Source organism: Eutrigla gurnardus (assembly GCF_963514095.1).
Source record: "Eutrigla gurnardus genome assembly, chromosome: 24".
Classification (NCBI taxonomy): domain Eukaryota; kingdom Metazoa; phylum Chordata; class Actinopteri; order Perciformes; family Triglidae; genus Eutrigla; species Eutrigla gurnardus.
The window spans coordinates 4,192,172-4,211,041 of NC_139935.1; the positions used below are offsets into that span (position 1 = coordinate 4,192,172).

An 18,870-nucleotide genomic window follows, 5' to 3' on the forward strand; every position below is an offset into this window, starting at 1 on the left:
TCTCCTGTGAGCGCCGGGTGGCTCCGAGGAGCAGGGTGAAAGGTTAAAGGTCGAAGTTCTACCCAGTGGAGTTTCTACTTTTTTTTGAGCAGTTGCCACTGATGCTTCTGTGCCGGGAAAGGGAGATGAGGAATGAAGGGAAGATGGAAAAAAAAGTGTGTTCTGGGAAAAGCCAATCGCTCTAAATCTTAAAGAGAAAGCATCCGGTGCTGAGGAGGATGAAGAGCTGGAGGAGGAGGAGGAGGACATGTCTATCTTTAGACTAAGTCGTTCATATCAGAGAGTGTCTAGAGGATTGGAAAAGGAAGGTGATGAAGTTTTCAATAGTTCCTACGACAACTGGGATCCTAGTGAATACTAAAAAAGAGCAGATCCAGAAAGAAGAAGGAGAGGGACAAAGAGATGGAGACACAAGGGTGTGACGGGTGCAACGTTACATCACAGGTCAGATCAGGTCTCCATGGTTTGCTCCTAACCCGGTTTGCATGACGGGAACAGAGTATGGTTCGCATTAAGCTGAATTTTGGAAGGACATTTACGATTCAGCACATTAGCTAGAGTTATGTTTTGGGCAGTTTGGGTATAATTAAGTGGGATTTATTCTGTTTATTAAAAGTATCTTGTTCATTTACCTCAGCTTGGAAAATGACTAAATAAAAATCATCTGCTTCTTCCTATTGTTCGCATGAATGTTTGAATCCTGTTTAATGGGCTAAATCTAATTACGTTTTCTGAATCTATACAATCTTAAAATACAAGAGAAAGCCAAAAAAAAAGTTTCCCACTATAACGCCACAGCCATTCTCCCGTTTCAGCACCACTTGACATTCAAATGATGAATTGCTCCTAACATTTGAGTTACAAATAAAATCCTTTCATATTTCAATCACGCAGGAAATAGGAGGGCTGGGATGTGGAACATGACCGTAGCTGTGTAAACACTATTGTGGCCAGATACTCCTGCTGCGATGACGGCCGAGTGGATGTTTCCATCAAGCACTTCTTATTTTTGGACTATTTTTGGACCAAATCCTCAATACTGTGTGCGTTTAGTGTTGCAACGAGGACCGTGGAGGTTAATGAAACGCGGCTTCAGCCCCGTTGGCTCTCATCATCGCCACCTCGGAAAAAAAGACACACAAACTTCCAAAGCCACCTTGTCCTCGCATATATTTCCTCTCCAATTATGTTTACAAAAATAGCTCGAGGCGAACGTCTGCCACCTCTCTTCTAAAAATATCCTCATCATTTCAACCAAAAGTAAGGCAAAATTGAGACGGGAGCTGGGAAAAAGAGGTGCTAGAAAACAGCATGTAATTTATAGAAACTCTGTGAACTCTGAGGAGGCAAAATACAGAGTATATTCCAGAGAATTCTGGAGAGTTTAGTGGGACACAAACGCTGCCAGGACTCTCCGGGGGCACGACGCAGACAAAGCTCAAACAGAGGGAAACATTTAGGATAGCCATGGCTAGGAATAGATCCAGTCTGGCTACGATGTAGGGATAAACTAGGCTTTTAAACATATATCAACATTACATTAATTAACATACAAATAACTTGTTTGATGGTGTATACTCAAGTCACCATCTGCTGCACTCTCAAATACATAAAACACATATACGTTTCACCTCCTCCTCCTCCTCCTGAACGCTGCCTCTGGCCTGACGGACTATGAATCACCTCTTGCACACACATGCGTCCGATTGTCATCATAGCCTGCACGGCCTATAAAATCCAGCCATAAAACACACACTGAAATGCCAAGTGTCAAAGATACTGTAATGACATCCTGTGTCATAATGAAACCAATTAAAAGGCAACACACACACACACGTCTCGTGTCGACAGCCAAAAGAAAAAGCATCTGTCAGGAGTGAAAAACGCCTCAATTGCTGCTCTCCTATGAGACCGACAACAGATACAGTCTCATTGGAAATGTAATGACGGTGATCCTCATGTTTGCAGCGGAGTCTGTGGTTATTTGCTCACTTTCCTCCCTCGCCTTCTTTCCCCCGGTCCACTCCCTCCATGTACGGATGTGACTACGGGACAGGAGGGGAAACCAGGAGACCTGCGTCACCGTGTCCAACAGACATCACGCAAGTCAAAGGAGGAAACGCAGTGCCAGTAAAAGAAGTCTTTGAAGGAGGGTGCGACCAGTGGGCGACTGTCCAAGTCAAACTGGGTGTGGTTGGCTTGGACACTGACCTGCGGTGGCCACCGATGATGCTACACATGACATAACTGTGTGTGCATCCTCCGCTGAATGAGGATGGAAATGTGCACTCAGACTTAAAACTATATGGGCAAACCTTGGCACATTAAAGAGCAGAGAGAGCATTAATGGGTGTTGAGATGACCAGCGAGGAAGCGGGGGTTGTAACGGAGAGGGTGATGAATGGGGAGAATAATGGGGGGGAGGGAGTCGGCTATTAGGTTGTGAATAAAGAGGGAGGCCCTGATGGCCAAAACAACAACTTCAGTGTCATAAATCAAGCGTGACTGACAGCCTGCAAGCAGGAGGAAGTCACATGCTAAACACACATATGGATCCAAAAACACATAGGAGCTCACTGGAGCACAGCGTGACGCGGCGAGGCACTCGGGCTGATACGGCCAATTAGGAAGGAGGAGCAGAGAAAGGGCTCGGGGACAGAGGGGGAGGAAGATGAAGAGGATGATGACAGAGGTGGACAGATGGAGAGGGAGTCGGGGGGGGGAGGGAGCAGGCAAAACCGAGAGGAGGGAGGGTGGAAATGCATGGTCACACTGGTGGGCGGCATCGGAGCGAGCCAAACTTCAGCTGCCCTGCATCTACTTGAGCAGCCGTCGCCATGGCAACACACATGTACATCTCCACGTCGACAGGCAGACACGCAGCTATCACAAGGCTTCCGTGAGACATGAAACCGACATATTGACGACCTGCAGGGTGTCCATCTGCTCATTCAGAACGCTTTCAGATGGATTCCCATCATTTCCTAATTCTATAACGACGGTAAGAAAGAAAAATCAGAGGTAAAATGGCTGACTTCCATGTAAAAGCAGGCTACAAATCAAGCACACTCAAGTTGGCATATCTCTGTGCTTGTCTTATTTGTGTTCCTCCCTCTCTCCCTGTTTCTGACAGTCACCCTCCCTCCCTGCCTCCTCCCTTTCCCTCCCTCCCTCCCTCGCACACAAACACACCGACCGAGGATGTGTCAGCCTCCCTGCTTCCCTCCAGGGCAGCAGTCCAAATGTGAAATCAATAGTCTTGTCCCAGCCCTCGGTAGATGGGGTTACATCCACACACACACACACACACACACACACACACACACTCGCACATCCAAGGGGCTCAGGTGGTCTGCTGCAGTGGGCTCACACACACACACCTTCAGACATGATGCAGCACTGCAGCAGCAGACGACAGAGGCGGACTGCTGAGAAGAACCGGCCAGACATTAGGAACGGGCCCCACTGCTCTGGTGAAGCAAGTAAAAAAAAAGAGCTGCAATGCTGGACCAGGAACACTCACAACCTGCTGGAGCTGATTTGAATAAATACGTTGCGGTTGTATCTGGGACACTGGATGAAACAAAGTCCATATCAGTGTCACTGCAGATCGGGTTTCTTCCCATTGTTCAAATTCAGACCTTTTAACACCACAAACAACGCACTTTAATACCCGTTTTTTATGATTTACCCCATTTGTCTGTACTTCCCAGCAGTATAAGAAGCCATGTTCATTCATAGCCCTCTCATCTACTCTAAATAAACGGATAGAATTTCCCATCGTCCTCCAGTAAAACAGGAGGTTCACATCTCCCACCTGTTCGGGAATACAAAGCACAGTAGGTATAACCTGTTGCACGGGGCAACACATGCCCGAAACACACGGATGGATAACCCCCGTGCATTCACCACATTCACGCTGCAACGAGCCAGCCGTGTGCGATGTGCTGCACCTAAAGGCGAAGAGAAACACACGGGGCCTCCGCACACATGCCACTAGCAGCTGGGAATGTCTTCAACCGCGTCTGAACACCTGCAGCTGGCCTCTGATTGGCTAATATGAAGCGCTTCTTGTTATCTGAATGCAACGCAACTGTCCCAAGCGTGTGTGTCTCATCAAAACGGACACACACTAAAAGAAATGTCTGTTTTAAGAATGCATGAAGGGATCAGTCGCCATGACAACTACATTACAGGAGAATAGTGACATATGCACCGCACGTGCATGTTGAATAACGTCGATAGCTGCGCGTCGACGCGAGTGAGCGTCTCCACACGACGCCGACACACCGGCACGCAGCTGTAAACCTCTCTGACACAGAGGCATCGCGACTTCCTGGAACAGTTTGAGTCCAGAGGAGCCGGCTTCCTCCTCGCAGCCTCGGGCTCCATCGCCGCTGCCGGGGTCCCCGTTTAAAACCCGGGACCCCTCCTTTCACAGCCTCGCTGCTGGCTTTTCTCACATCACAGGTTCGTTTCCCCAAGATGGAAATAATACAACATGTGACACTTTTAAATACTGCATATATATATATTTTTTAATCAGGAAAGGGTACAAGAAGGTAAATTATACACCACCTCCACTGCCTCCAACATTTAAAGTGACTAGTTTACCTCAACAAACTAAATATCATGATAAACACATTTGTTTTGCTTCTGTTCACGAGGTTAATATTTGTTCCGGGTCTCGTGTGTACTTTGTTTTTCTGCCTGGAGCCACTTATGTATGCAGTGTCTCCCTAAAGCTTCGTGAGTCGAGGATGCAATATCAAACCTGACAGATAGGGCAAAAAATATTAACAGGAAGAATAAAACAACTGATGCGTGCAGCCGTGTGTGCATATTCTATAAAACAAACCACTCAGACGCCATCCTTGTACAAACACAAGTGGAAAAAACTGAAACTCTGGGTTGCAAATTCAACGCAGATCTGCGATAGAGAGAGAATAAAGGCTCATTGTATGAGGAGCAGCTCTTTGCTGCAGACCACAGCCCAGTCGCCCTCACATGGTTCTACTTTAGTCAGGAATTATCTCAGAGGAAGACGGAGACAAGATCCTCGGAGGCTTGACTCCTCTTTCATTTGGCGTTGATTTACAAGCACCCCCCCCCTCTCTCCACCAGCTCTGGATTTACCTCTTTTTCTTTTTTACAACAGACAACAAACACGTGGATCAAACGGGGATTCGACTCCCTGAAAAGCAAGGCAGTGAAATGACAGATGATGGCAGACATGCATGTCAGAGGCGCTGCAATAAAAACCAACATTCGAGACCACCTTGAACATAACTCCCCTGGCAGCCGCGACTTGTCAAAATAAGAGTCTCTGCAAAGTTTACTGGCAGCAGTGTCAACGCTGGTTTTTCTTTTACCTTCTACTCAGACTTTATTGCCCACAGAAAGTAGCATTGGCACCATTTACTCACTCCAGTTTACAGGAACTCTTACCTCTGAAGTGGCTTTCTCTCCTTCCTACTGGGGTTAAAGGTCAGACGAAACCACCACTCCACTCCCCGTCGGGGCTTTTATCCTCTGGAAATGAAAGAAAAGGAATCTTATCAGCTGTGACCAGAGCAGCTTCGCTCCTCTCATCCAAGGCCATTAGTCGGTTGAAATTCCAAACTTATGGATCGGCCGCGTTTATTCCAACCGCACTGCAGGAGAACTCAGAGACGTGGCAGCTAAAGGAAGGCAGGACCGATCTCACTGTCACAAGAATGCGGAGGATTAACGGTGGAGTGTGCTTGAGCGAGAGACTTAACTAGAAACAGACAGAAAACAGCACGCACAGCCAGGGAGACACTTATCGCAAAGCCCCGAAAGCAATCAAGTGCAGCTCTTCCCTTCGTTACAAACCGTCCTCATCATTACTGCCAGAGGATTAAGAGCGTGACATTTGAGCCGGGGAGGCCCTTCTTCATCTGAACCACACATCCAGCCGACTCAACCACTACAGGTCTCATCATTTCACAAACGTGACTCAAAGTAGGAACTCAAAACTCTTCCTTACTAGCGACTGTGACTCATCAGCGGGTCTCAACGTCGCTGACCGGCGTGAAAACAGTTTAACGAATCATCCACTCATCTGCATCGGCGCTGACTCATACCAGCCTAACCTTGTTTCATCTCAAACAAAGCGGAATGCTGAGTCATAGTCTGGGCTTAGAGTCTATTGGCCCCCAGCCTGTTGGTAGTAGGTTATAACGTGCTGAGCTGGCTGGGACATATCAATGCTATGATTTGGTCTTAGTGTGAATTTACTGTGTGTGTGTGTGTGTGTGTGTGTGTGTGTGTGTGTGTGTGTGTGTGTGTGTGTGTGTGTGTGTGTGTGTGTGTGTGTGTGTGTGTGATGCCTACTAGGAAGCTGCTGGCTTCAGCTGTTCCTTCATTTTTCTACACACCAACTGTTGTTCAGCCGCAGCATGTGGCCCTCCTCTTGGCTGGAAAAAAAAGTGTGTGCGTGTGTGTTTTCACAGCAAACAAGAGTAAGAGGGAGGGAGTGAGCGTCAGGAAGAGTGAGACTCGTCCGCACACGTGCGTGTCATCCGTGTGTCAAAAACACACAATTGCCTTCTCGGATTACAGGTCACACACACACCCCTCCTTCTCAACTCGGTGGTGTAATTTGCACACAGTTAACGTGTGATATCACTCAGTCAACACAAGGCCATTGAACAGGTGTGGCAGTGACACATGGATCCGTGCAGCTGCAGGGGAACACAGTCGACCCAGTCACAACAGCACAGCTGCCGTCAGGCGGAAGACGGAGGCGCGTGCACAGACAAATATCAGCGACTCGCGTTGAGGTCATCACAATAATCACAATCTCCATAATCATCAAAAAAGTGCGTAAAGCTAATGTTTTACTGCGTCACAGATAAGCCATTTACTGAACAACCTTGTGAGTAAAAAAACAATCAAATAATGTTTATAAGAAGACCATAAATCATAACGTCTCTGACTTTTCTTCCAACAGTTAGTTTGAACAGGCTTTTTATGTGGCCTAGATGGGTGCCCCACTTCAACAGCAGACCAAGGGCGAACACAGGGTCCTATGTAGTGGACACAGGTGTGTCCTTGTCCACTCAGACTTCCCCCATTAACAGTAATCCTCCGCAGCGGCTCATTTCCCGTCGGGGCAGGAAGTGAGAAAGAGGGCAAGGCAGGGGTGACGATGATGTCACAGCGGGAAAAGAAAGACGGGACTGTTGTCGGGGGGGGAAGTACAACAAGTGAGTAAGCGGGCAGAGCTGCACACAGGTTACAGTGCATGCTGTGTGGCAAATATGTGCAGGTTAATGATTTAAGATGCATTCCACTAATTCTTGTTTCTCTACTAAGAAGCATCTGCAAATGTGATGGATAACTGGATTGTAAAAGACACTGAAAAGGCCATTCAGTGCTATAATCTGATGGTGATTGACACCACAAAGTAGATACACTCCCCTAATTCAGCAATGATCGCTATGACAACGGCTTGATCAGAAACACCCAGCAGCATCTTCATCTGGTTTCAGAAGAAGACGACACTTCAGCGGCGACCCTGAGCGTTCCTGTAAAGGGCATTGAAGTGAACCATCAGTCAGATTGATGGTTCAATACAAAGGCAATCCTCGCTGGCAAGGTGCATTAGTATTGATCATCTTATTGCTTTTACACCAAGTCAAAGGGACTCGTGAAGCCGCCATCGTTGCCTCTTCGGGAGTTCAATACAAAAATCCCTTCAAAAAAAAGGTGTATTGAACGCAAACGTCTGCACACAGCAAAGTGCCTCTTGGTCACGTGACCAGCGAGTCTCTGCACCGAGGCTGAACAAACAGCCCTGCTCTCTGTGTGAGCTTTACCTCGCGGTGACGGTGACCTTCCGCTATCATCACAGGCTACTTTCTGCTTCTCCCACTCGTCGGCACGGCGATGTCTGGTTGCGATTACAAGGAGCTGATCTCCTCCTCCTCAGCGGGAGGAAAAAAACCCCCCACACATGGTGGGAATTATGGAATAATGCTGCGTCAGGAATGTTCCCACGATGGCCAGTGGGATCTGATGGAGGTCCCACAAGCTGGCTAGCTGCCAGTGGGGTTTATGGGTAATGTAACACACACATACAGAGTTACGTGATCAAATGCCTCTTGCGTTTAGTCTACGCTTGGACCCGTTCCTCTGGTGTTGGATCGAAATAGTGCGTTGAGTGCAGCAAACTGTGTTTAACTCTCAAACCTCATCATTAGCACTCGCATCACAGCTGGTCAGGTTAAAGACAAATCTCACTTCTCGTTCCAATAATCTCTGGAGGGGGAGGGGGGGGTCATCAACAGCAGTGGCGGGCGAGGGGGTCAAGCTGACTGACCACAAACATGCCAGTGACCCTCAAAGCCGGTCACGGTGCCAAACTGGGGCCAGATCTTGATCAAGTCGCCGAGTGACTTGCCCGTGTGGCACGCGGGCCAAAAATAATCAGGAATCACTAGAGAGTGAAGATCAGTGGAGCAGAGAGAGATTAGCAAGCTACTCAGCCACTAACTTAACCCAGAGTCTCATTCAGTCGAGGCTCGGGCTCAGTCGCAGCGCTGCCAGGGTATTAGTCAATGAGATTTGGCAACACAAGCACACACACAGAGCGCTATTTTGTGGGATTACGCCTGCAGGTTTGAGTGACTGTCAAGGGATTCTCTTTCGATGTGTCAATCAGCTTCTACAATGGCAAGCACGGCTGTTTTCGACTTCTCTCTGCATTGTAGGTCACTGACTGAAACTCGAGATTCCCCTCTTCAGTGTCCGACGTGAACATCGGTGAAAAAAAGGGGAAAAACACGGGAGCAGAGCACCAAGTCGAAGCGTTGTGAAAGAAAAAAAATAAAAGTGTGACGTGAGACTTTGGCAGAGGAAACGAAGAATGACCTCAGTGTTTCCGAGCCATCATATTTCACATGACTTCAGCTGCAACATCAGCTCTCAAGAACCTCGGATACTCCTTCCCTCTCACCCTATTACATTCTTCACCCTCGTCGTCAAAAGTCTTTTTGGCATCCGGCTCAGCCGTGGAATAACTAGTGACATGGCGATGTGTGGGGACCCTTGTGGCTCATAACTCGGGATGTTATGGACGGGCGACCCCCGTGGGGTGGGCTGCTTTTCCAACCCCCTTCTCGTTTCCCTTCCCCGAGGTTTCACCGCACACTGGAGCGCCGCCTGCGTAGCGTAGCGACTTCTAACAGGCATGAGGGAACTTTAATGATTATGGGTGAGTCTGAAGAGGGGGGAAAAGTAGGCTACAGTGCATATTTAATGGCAAAACAAGCTGTTTCAGCCCCAGTTTCTGGGTGTAGCGCTAGTTCGTGGCTTGAACTGCAACACTTGAAACAGTTGGAACACATTTAAATAATGTAGGGTGAGCCTGTTTTCGGTTGCTAGAGTTCAAGAGGATGCCAACTTAAATAAAGGGCACGCTCGGGTCTGGTTTTCCATGCAAGATAAGCGTTTGTTCCAGAGATTCAGTGGTTGCTTTCGTAACCACACACAAACATGACACCCCCAGCATAATGTGATGCTAACCCAAAGGAGGCTACGATCACTGTAACCGGATCCTTGACCCTCTGTGATGGTCGTATAACGCCACATGTGTTAGTGTATTGTAAGTGGTGTATAAAACTGAATCCTCGGTGGATTTGACTGGAATGTAACCCAGAGGTCAGTGATTACAAAGCAACTGTACAAGCATAAACACTTGGAGGTATTTCACAGGGAGGTGAGGGGGAAGGGGGCAAAAAAAAGTACATTTGACTTTTCTCGCGTGTGTCTTTGTACGATGGACTCAAAGTGTTTCAAAGTTTGACAAACAAACCTTCCCCATAAACACACAGACATGCTTAACCGCTGTTATGGTTTCATGAGAACCAGCTGAACTCTAACAAGAGGGGGGGGGGGACGAAACAGGAACCGTCTCTGACTGATGTTTATCCCCGGCTATAACACATCGGGTGATGTGCTGCAAAGAACCGGCCATTTAATTTAATTCAATTAGGGATGCAACATAGCGTAAAAGAAAGCAATACTGAGAGTAGGAAATAAATCCACTTACTCCTTCCTAGTCTACGTCTCCCCACAGTCAGATCATACATCACCCCGTCGATAGCGCATATTCTTTATACGGCAGTCAGACAGCACATGTATATTTCCTCTGAGTTAGCACTTTGTGTTACTCTCTCTGCTGCACTCCTGCTTGCCTTAAGCATTTTGTGTTCTCATGTCAAAGAGCCATTAGCCGTGGCTCGGTCCACGCAGACGGGCCGCCCCATCCATCAATGCATCCCGTGACTGTGGCGGTGGAGCTTTGGCTGGACTTTGTGGTGGATTACACAGGCAGGTGGGAGAGAGGAGGAAACATGATCCCATAAATCACCGTCGTCCCTCTCCGTCCCCCCCTCTGATACCTGATGCTGCTGGAATTCTAGCTGAGAATTCCCACTGGGATGAGATTCCCTTTTCAAACCCGACCGTGGCGACTTAAACCTAAAACACAGGCGTGCAAAAAAAAAAGACAGTGCATCTCACAAAATGTTCCCCTTGTTTCCTGTCACCTGCACTCTTACGTTAACAAAGACCGACCCCCGTCACCAGCGAATGGAACGGGCCGTTTGTCATACAGCAGAGGAGGGGGAGTCCACATCAGCAGCCCAGCAGAGGGATTCAGCCACCTGCCATTGTCAAAGTCACACCGATTAAAAGCCGCCTAAGCTGCTTAAACACACCGTACAGTGAGAGAGGCAGCACACAAAAGGGGGGACAGTTAATGAATGGGCGAAATGTATGATAGCGGCTCGGATACAATAGAGGAAAATGGGTCATGGACGAAGTGGTGCAGAGATAAAAACATGCTTTTAATAACAAAACACACATTTTGGTGTCTGTCCTAAAAGAGGAAAAAGATGCTTTGATTATAGGAATAATTCATCTTCATAAGATGTCCCAGCAGTAGCCTCTGTGGACCAGAATGCAATGCAGCCGCACAGCAACAAGGCATGTTGTGAAGCACGTGAAAACTCATTCTCTCCATCTATAAATCACAACAACATGCAACAAGTGCAGGCCGTGCTCTGATTGTCGTACGTAGAAATAGAAAAGAAATGTAGGAAGTTAGAAGGAAAACGCATTTCATGAATGTTACGCAGCGATGTTGAAGTACCTGAAGAAGAGTGGGCTTCTTAGAGTGAATGTCACACCTGTGCTGACCTCTACTACAAATGTACACACTCGTGAAAGGGAGAAAACACTCACAGATATGAAAACTGTAGTTCAATTTCTGCTATTTGTATCTCTAGCTGTCTTGCTCCAGATATATATCGCCCTGAAAGAGTGGAAGGTGCCCTCCTTCTGCCTGCTCCAGTCAGCGGTGCAGCCGGAGAGTAGAGGATGCATTGCCCATATATTGTAAAAGTGCATGTTTTTTCCCCTCCACAACCTCGAAATCAATCATCGCGAAAGAAAAGGCTGTGTGTAGATCACAAACAATTAATTTCCTGCCATAGAGGGCCCTGATGGAGTCTAAGTATGCATGCAAAGGCCAACAGGAAGAGCAACTCTCTATCTGGAATGGTAGAGGTTATGAAGGCTATAGGCGGGCTGGTTAGCCATTTGTCTTTGTTTCCAAATGGCAGAGGCAGCTGCCACCAAAGGTCAGCAAAATGTTACCAGAACAAGGCCCTACAGAGGCTGGGACAGCGTGCCGGTGATAAAGGGGGGGGGACACACCCAGGTGGAATGGCACACATACGCTTTCTCTCTCCTACGACACGCCCATGTTGTGGCATCTTGTTTGGCATCGAGGAGCTGGGCGTTGGTGCAGCTGGCGGCTGGTCTATTCACGGCTCCCCAACCCAGGCTAAGGTACCATCCATCAGTGGAAATATCAGGTGACGCTCTCCCCTCCGGGTCTCCATCACGGTGTGTGTTGAAGGCTGCGTTTGAAGTACCATCCACCCCCCCTGCCCTCCTTTACCTACCTACCCACCTACCTCCCTACCCCGCCGGCTGTAACACAACCCGGGTAAACGTACACCACCTACCACCACCGTCGTCTCTGGAGCTTTTGTGCAGAGCAGTCTTATGCCCAGGGACATGGGTGGATGAATGGGCGGAGGTCAGACAGTGCAACTCGCCCGACAGAGCCAGTAAAGTGCTGACAGACCAGCATGGAGAAGCTGCTAACACACAAACACAAATCTCTCCTCCCTAATGCGCACTGTCTCATGGGATCATTCCTTAAGAGCAAAATGTATGTGACGACTGCTTTTCTCATCTAATCAACTGCATCCCAAGGAAATCAAGCATGGAGGGAGGAGAGCAGAAGCCCTTTTTCTTCCCTTCCACTTCTGGCAAAACAAGACGGAGCGGACGAATGAGAAAACCATGTTTCTGGTTATGTATTTTGAGCTCTTCCAAAATATAAACCCCTCTCTCCCCAGGCTGTCTTTTCAATACCCTGGGGAGAGAGAAGGCTGACAGTAGGGGGAAAAAAAGCCTTACATGTGCTTTTAAAAAACAGGAGCAGTGAAATGACACGCTCCCTCCAAACATGTGTTTTACTTCTGCGGCTGGAAATGTAATCCATGACTGAGCTGTATGCCATACCGCCTGCATGCAACGACTTCAGGACTGTGACGTCTGTGGAGTAAAAGTCTGAGGCGATCCTGCTACGATGACAATAACCCTCTTTACGATTCAGCCACGGGTCGAAAGCAAGCCCCAAATATTGCTCAAACATTAAAAAATACCTTTAAAAAACCCTATTTTACACATTGAGTTGATAATAAAAAGTTATTTCGCTCGTGATGGGAAACAGCAACGGGAACGGAGACACGATAACAACACCGCTAGGAGCAAAAACAACGTAGAACTGGGTTTTCCAGATGTCCTTGCGGCATCACTCATTTTCTGTTTCCACGATTGTCAGTGACATCTGACTCCAAACTCCTGCCATGTTCCTCCAGCGAAAAAAAAACACACAAAACATGACACGCTTAAAGGCATCTGCCCCGAGGGGAAGCGGCCAGAAGGTCTAGCGGTTATTTTCGTGCCATTGACTGCACTGTAAGGCGAACGGGCTGCATTGTTGCCGCACCGTCTCCATGCCCGGAATAATTTGCCTCCAGACTAGTGCTTTGTGGATACAAATCAGGCATGCCTTAAGGACACAGGCAGCCTATTATAATGCCACTGTAGGGAATAAAGGCTGGGGCCAAGTGGCGTTTTGTTTGTGGATTCACCCCCTGAACACAAAAAAAAGCAGTCCTAGCTTGGCCTCACAGTGTAAATAACACACAGAGGGGGGTGAATGTTTGCTGGGCCCAGCCAGGCAGTGGCACGGCGTGACCTCTGAACCCCACGGTCATTGAAGGTTCATTATCTCTCCTCACTTCAACTTGAGAGGGGGCTCATAGCTGTGTTATTATCATTATTATTATAAGGGCACATTATTACATGTGTTGCAGCTTTCCCACCAGTAAGGGTCTTCAGGGTGAAATTGATGGTCAAGCTGGCCACACTAACGGATCCGCGTCACCCAACAAAGGGAATTAAAGCAGTGTTGGTGCTGCAGTGAGGAGAGGGATGAGCCGGCCACACTCACACGCACTTAACTTCACAGGTTGCTCCTTATAAAGAGACATACAATAGGTTTTCATTAAAAAAAATAATGCACAAGCAAGATATAAACACCAGCGCGACAAAAAAACCATCGGCCATTACCAGAAGCCTCTCTCCTCCCGCTGAACAGGGTGGAGACTACCCATCTCCCCCCCCCTGCTGCTCAGATGCAAAGGAGGGGGAGGCAGAATGAGGTTGAAAATCATTATGAAATTGTGTGGAGGAAGAAAGAAAAAAAAGGCGACATAACTAACAAATACAACATAATAGGCTCAACTGGCTCTTTCTCTGAGCTGCAGCTCTTTTTCCCAGTCGGCCTAAACGCTGCACGCCCTTTCTCCCCCAAGAAAGGGATCGTTCAATGGCCGCATATGCGAGACGGGGGGGTGCATTCAAAAAAACCTACAACAACACACACTTCTTTTTTTTAATTATTATAACAGGCACACATTCACAATGTCTTCTTAATAGCCGGCTTGGCTTTAAAGAAGTGTGGTAAACATGACCGGTATAGCTACTCCCACGTCTCCCGAGGACACAACCGAGGATGGGCTAGCGAGATAAATATCACTTTTAATGATTGACATGTTTAGTCACAGCAAGCTCCATGTAACGGGAATGTGGAAAAGATTACAATACAGAGGAAAAAATCCACTTACAGTCAAACGGGATGCACAAAGCGGGTCCTCTCCTTTTCTGTGTTCTCCAACGGGGGAGCCAATATTCCTGCCCTCAAGGGGGGGGGAACGAAGAAAACCTCCCGGAATGATACGTGGAATTAATCTGTTCGGAAGGTAAGTCTAGTTTAAAACACTGCCCGTTCTCCTCATGGCTTCACACGTCGCCTCGTCTACGTTTAACAATCCCGTTCGCTCTCCCCATTCTTCTTTTCCCGGAGCTGTGCCGAGAGGAGACACGCTGCGCGTCTCCGTCGTTTCCTGTCCAGCCCAGGATCCGACGCCGCCTTCACGGGCCCGTCGGAAATATCCAACACGTTGGAGTTAATCGCAGGAAAAGCCTACATAGCTAAATGGCATGATATGAACAAAGTAGACCTGAAAAATATATACATTGCGGAGTTAAACGAGGTAACTCATATTCACATTTTTCAAGTTTTTAAATGATTGATTGATAAAAAAATAAACCGAAAGTGGGAATGTAGGAGGAACAGTGAAGGCAGCATCAGTTTCCAGTTGATATTCCATCTAGTCAGCGGCAGTAATAATAACAACTATACTACTACTACGAATAATAATACTATAAAATAGTAAATAACGAAAACAATAATTACAAATATATTCATTAAGATAAAAACAATTAAAACATATAAATAAAATGTTAACGAGGGTTCTGGTGATGCCCTCCAGACACAAAAAGGACTTGTTTCAGATTATGAGATTATTGCCTGTTAGCCATATGGACATTTTCTGAGTCAGAATTACAGACAACATTTTAGAAATGCTATTATCCCCACTTCACATTCCCATTAATCTCTCACCATACAAAGTACATATTTTCTACTCTTTTTATGGTCTCCAATCCCTGTTCTGGGCAGCCAAACATGTACAAACTGATATATTGTTGAAGTTAATATAACATTTCATTGTTTCTTAGTGTGTGCAACAGCAGAAAACAGTTATCAACAGGCTGATCAAAATAAAAACGCTTTGTCGCCATCTAGTGGTCAAAGAAGGGCATCACAAATTCAACTCAACTCCATTTTTTTTGGATGCAGACATGGGGATTTATTGAATCAATCAAATAATTAAAAAAAATGTCTCACACATGTGATTTTGTGTCCTCTTTTTCTTCTTAAAGACATGTTTGCTGTGCCGACGACTCATCTACATGTCTCTCTGTGAGGTTATGACACTTTGGCAGACTCACAAATGTCACTTCAAAACTGGTCGATACCCGTTTGGTGCTTCATGTGCTTCAGTACACCTTTGCACATGGTACACTGGGCCACTGCACTATCGGTCACTCACTCTGCCTCCGACTGTGGCTGCAACATCCAACTACAAAGCAGAAAATACACGCATTTCCAGCATTTTCTCATACTCAAGTATACTTACAAGTAACCAAGAGCCTCAAAGTGTGGTTTTTATCTCCCTTGATCACAACATAACAAATAATGTGTTCACTTCATAGGAACAGGACCATCTTGTAATGACTTTTGGTGTTAAAAACCTAAAAGAATTTAACACCAAAGTCGTCAAAGGTCAAAAACTCTGGGAGCGAGCGGAAACTTCAGCAGAGTAGGCGTTTTTCTGCCACAGGATGTTTTCCTTCACGAGAGGATGTGTGAGGTTTAGTCACTTCAGCACCGTGGGAGTGCCTCAGTCAAAGGCACAATGAGGGTATGATGCATTACAGTTGGAGGAACGTTTGCGTGGAACCAGGCTTGAGGATATCGTGGTACCAGATCAGCTTTCTCTGCGGCGCACAGTCAAACAGTTTACTGGAGGAGCTCGAAGTTGCAAGTGTTGGAGGGGGGGGGGGGGCGGAAGCCTTGAGGCAGGCTCACACTCTCGGTGCCAAAGATGAAGATGAGAGCTTGCTGGACGTTCATAATCCTCCTGAGCTGCAGCTCATCTCACGGCACCGACTCTAAGAGCATCGATGCCTGCAAAGGTAGGTTGGAGACTTTATCGCAACACATTTATTCTAGCTTTTTAGGCGGTAGTAGTATTTTTACTGCGTATGTGGATGTAATGGGATTGTTGGGGTAGAGGTTAGACTTCTCCGTAGTAGAATGATAAAAATTGAGCATCAATTGCAGTATAGATAGGTGTTTTAACACCTCTCTGGCTGACGGCTTTGGTTAAGTTTATGCAGATAAAGTGAGAGGTTAAGTTGTAGCTTCTGGTCAATACATCCTCACTTATTGGCTGATTATCAGTTCATTATTAGCACCTAAAGTGTCAACTTCAGGGCTGTTTACATAGAGCGCAGAAGGCACACACTTCAGCACCAACAAATCAACCATACAGCATGCAAGGGGCAAACTTGAGTCAGTCAGCGTCTGACTCAAGTTTGCCCCTCACATGATAAATATCTGGTGAAAATGTGAGGCGGATTAAAAGGAGGTAATTGTGCCGAGATGTGCTGCTATTCAGCACTTCCGTGTGGGCGTGGAGTTCCTGCGAAATTACACGTTTCAGAGATTCAGTTTGGGGGCAATTAAATGCAAATACATCAATCTTGGAGGAGTTTTGGCAATTTCCTTTGCAAAACGTGTTGGTTACAGACACTGGCAGGCGTCGTGATAACGGGAAACTTTAACTCACTTCTGCATTATTCCAGAAAGTAGTGGTTTGAAAATGCTCACGTCTGCAGTTTGTAATGAAACAAACAGTAACAAATGTAGAAACATTAATTCCAGATAGATGGTCCACACCTACAGGCATCTATCATCTGTGATCAGCTATCTGAATACAATTTCACCTTGAATCACCATCACCATGTTTCTCTCCAGGCCAGCTGCAAATCGTCTGCGTGCCTGCCAGGGACAACGTGTCCGTGCCTTGCCCGAATTTGACCGGCGATGAGGCGACGTACAACCTATTTAAGGATGAGGAAGTCATTCACAATCATACGTGCAAGCGCAACGCGAACCCACCAAACTGTAAGCCCCGAAACACCAGGGTGGGCGTGGAGCTGCATGAAAACACTGAAAAAAAAACCTTCACTTTCATGCTCACTGGAGTGAATGCCAGTAGTTACGGTTTCTACAGGTGTGAGGTCGCAGTCATGTTCCCTCCACCCTTCAAAAAAGAGTCTTCTTGGATCCTGGTACGCGTAGAAGGTAAATATTCCAAACAGATGGTTTTTAAAGGAGCACATCTTTAACTTGTGTGTGCATGTGACCCACAACACTGACTCCGTCTTTAAATGTTTCTTTCAGGACACCAATGCAAGTTCAATAAAGACTCTAGTGTGCCTGAAACAGGCAGAGATCAAATAAAAGACTTTCTCTGGATTTGGATTCTGGGGCTTGTAGTTCTTTTCGTCTACAGCGTGATTGTCACCATCATTGCCATTATCACCTGGGTAAGATATTGCTCAACAAGACGCTTTAATGACACAGTCTGCCTTTTCTTTATACATCAAATATGCAACCTTCTTTTTTTTAGAAGTCTCACGCTGTACGTGATGCATTATGACCTCTAGATGCTGATGTTTCAACTGTCTTCCAGGTCAAGTGGCGGAGGTCGGATTCCCAGAGTGACTACATGAACACCAAGCCAAAAGCACCCAGGAACCGCAAGAAACGAGGGGTTCAAATTCCTATACCGCGGCACTTCTGATCCCCCCGTGCATCGTTTCACCATTCGGACAGCTGTCTGCGTTACAAACAGTGCTGTCTGTGTTGCAGCTTCTTGTATTTAGTTGTCATTACTAGTTGTTTTGTGTGTACACGGCGAAAGCAGCAGTTCCTTCTTTGACATAACATAATAACTCACTGACTGTCATGGGCACAGAGGCAGGAACCCGCTTTGTGGTCGAAACAGAAGTTGTGTCTGAGCGAGGGGATTTAACCGCATTCGAAGGGCTCACATTCGAAGTGGTGACATGTGAATCACAGGCGACCGCAATCTCAAACACGTGAAAAGCCGAGGCAGGCTTCTACAAACTATGAAAAAAGGTCATGCAACATCGCACGTCTTTTTCCACACTTCTGAGAAAACAGCCGTTTTTTGGTGTCGACGTCATTGATGAGAAGCAGATATACAACATGGAGAGAGGAACACTTCAAACATCAACAACCTGCACCGTTTCCTGTCTTCCTCCCTCTACGGTTATTTTTTTTTTTTAATTATATATTTCTCGTGCTTTCTGCAGATGTGGCTGCTTCAAAGGGTAGAGGGTTACCTTGCTCACCTTGCAGTTTCGGTGCAGTTATTGCAAGCGCTCACGCTGCTTTTATTGGTTTCATTCAGAAGCAAGGTCTTACTCATCAACCGCCGAGAGAATCAGCAACATTAACATGTTGTTTCAGTTTGCTTTTCACGCCATTTTGGTACGGATGATTCAATAATACCGATCACTTAATGAAGGGAGGACAAATCCCAAAGAAAACATCAGCTTGTCTTCGTGTTTATCTCAATTAATTCACATTTATTTAAATACTTTAACACGTTTTCCTTCTTAATTGTTCACAAAAAAGCTCTGTATGTTCATGAGGATTGCACAGGTTGTGACTACTTATCCAGATATGGCTGTTGG

At 46.7% G+C, this 18,870-nt stretch overlaps 2 protein-coding genes across 5 annotated transcripts in view; one reads left to right on the forward strand and one right to left on the reverse strand.

Moving 5' to 3' along the window:
• The window catches only part of raph1b (Ras association (RalGDS/AF-6) and pleckstrin homology domains 1b), a 31,775-nt gene extending 17,225 nt beyond the window's left edge, over positions 1 to 14,550 (reverse strand). For 3 of the 4 annotated variants that reach the window (XM_084004182.1, XM_084004181.1, XM_084004179.1), the window contains exons 1-2: positions 14,301 to 14,550; positions 5,449 to 5,532 (exon numbers count right to left, since the gene is read on the reverse strand). The gene's annotated coding sequence lies outside the window, so the exon portion shown is untranslated. The remainder of the gene's footprint in view (positions 1 to 5,448; positions 5,533 to 14,300) is intronic. The other variant, XM_084004180.1, reaches the window with a different exon arrangement.
• A 1,439-nt stretch (positions 14,551 to 15,989) lies between these two features.
• Positions 15,990 to 18,812, forward strand: LOC311010205 (T-cell-specific surface glycoprotein CD28). Its single transcript, XM_084004813.1, has 4 exons — positions 15,990 to 16,275; positions 17,120 to 17,449; positions 17,549 to 17,694; positions 17,841 to 18,812. The coding sequence occupies exons 1-4, from the start codon at positions 16,185 to 16,187 to the stop codon at positions 17,949 to 17,951; spliced, it is 678 nt and encodes a 225-aa protein (XP_083860939.1). The 5' UTR covers positions 15,990 to 16,184; the 3' UTR covers positions 17,952 to 18,812.
• The last annotated feature ends 58 nt before the right edge of the window (positions 18,813 to 18,870 follow it).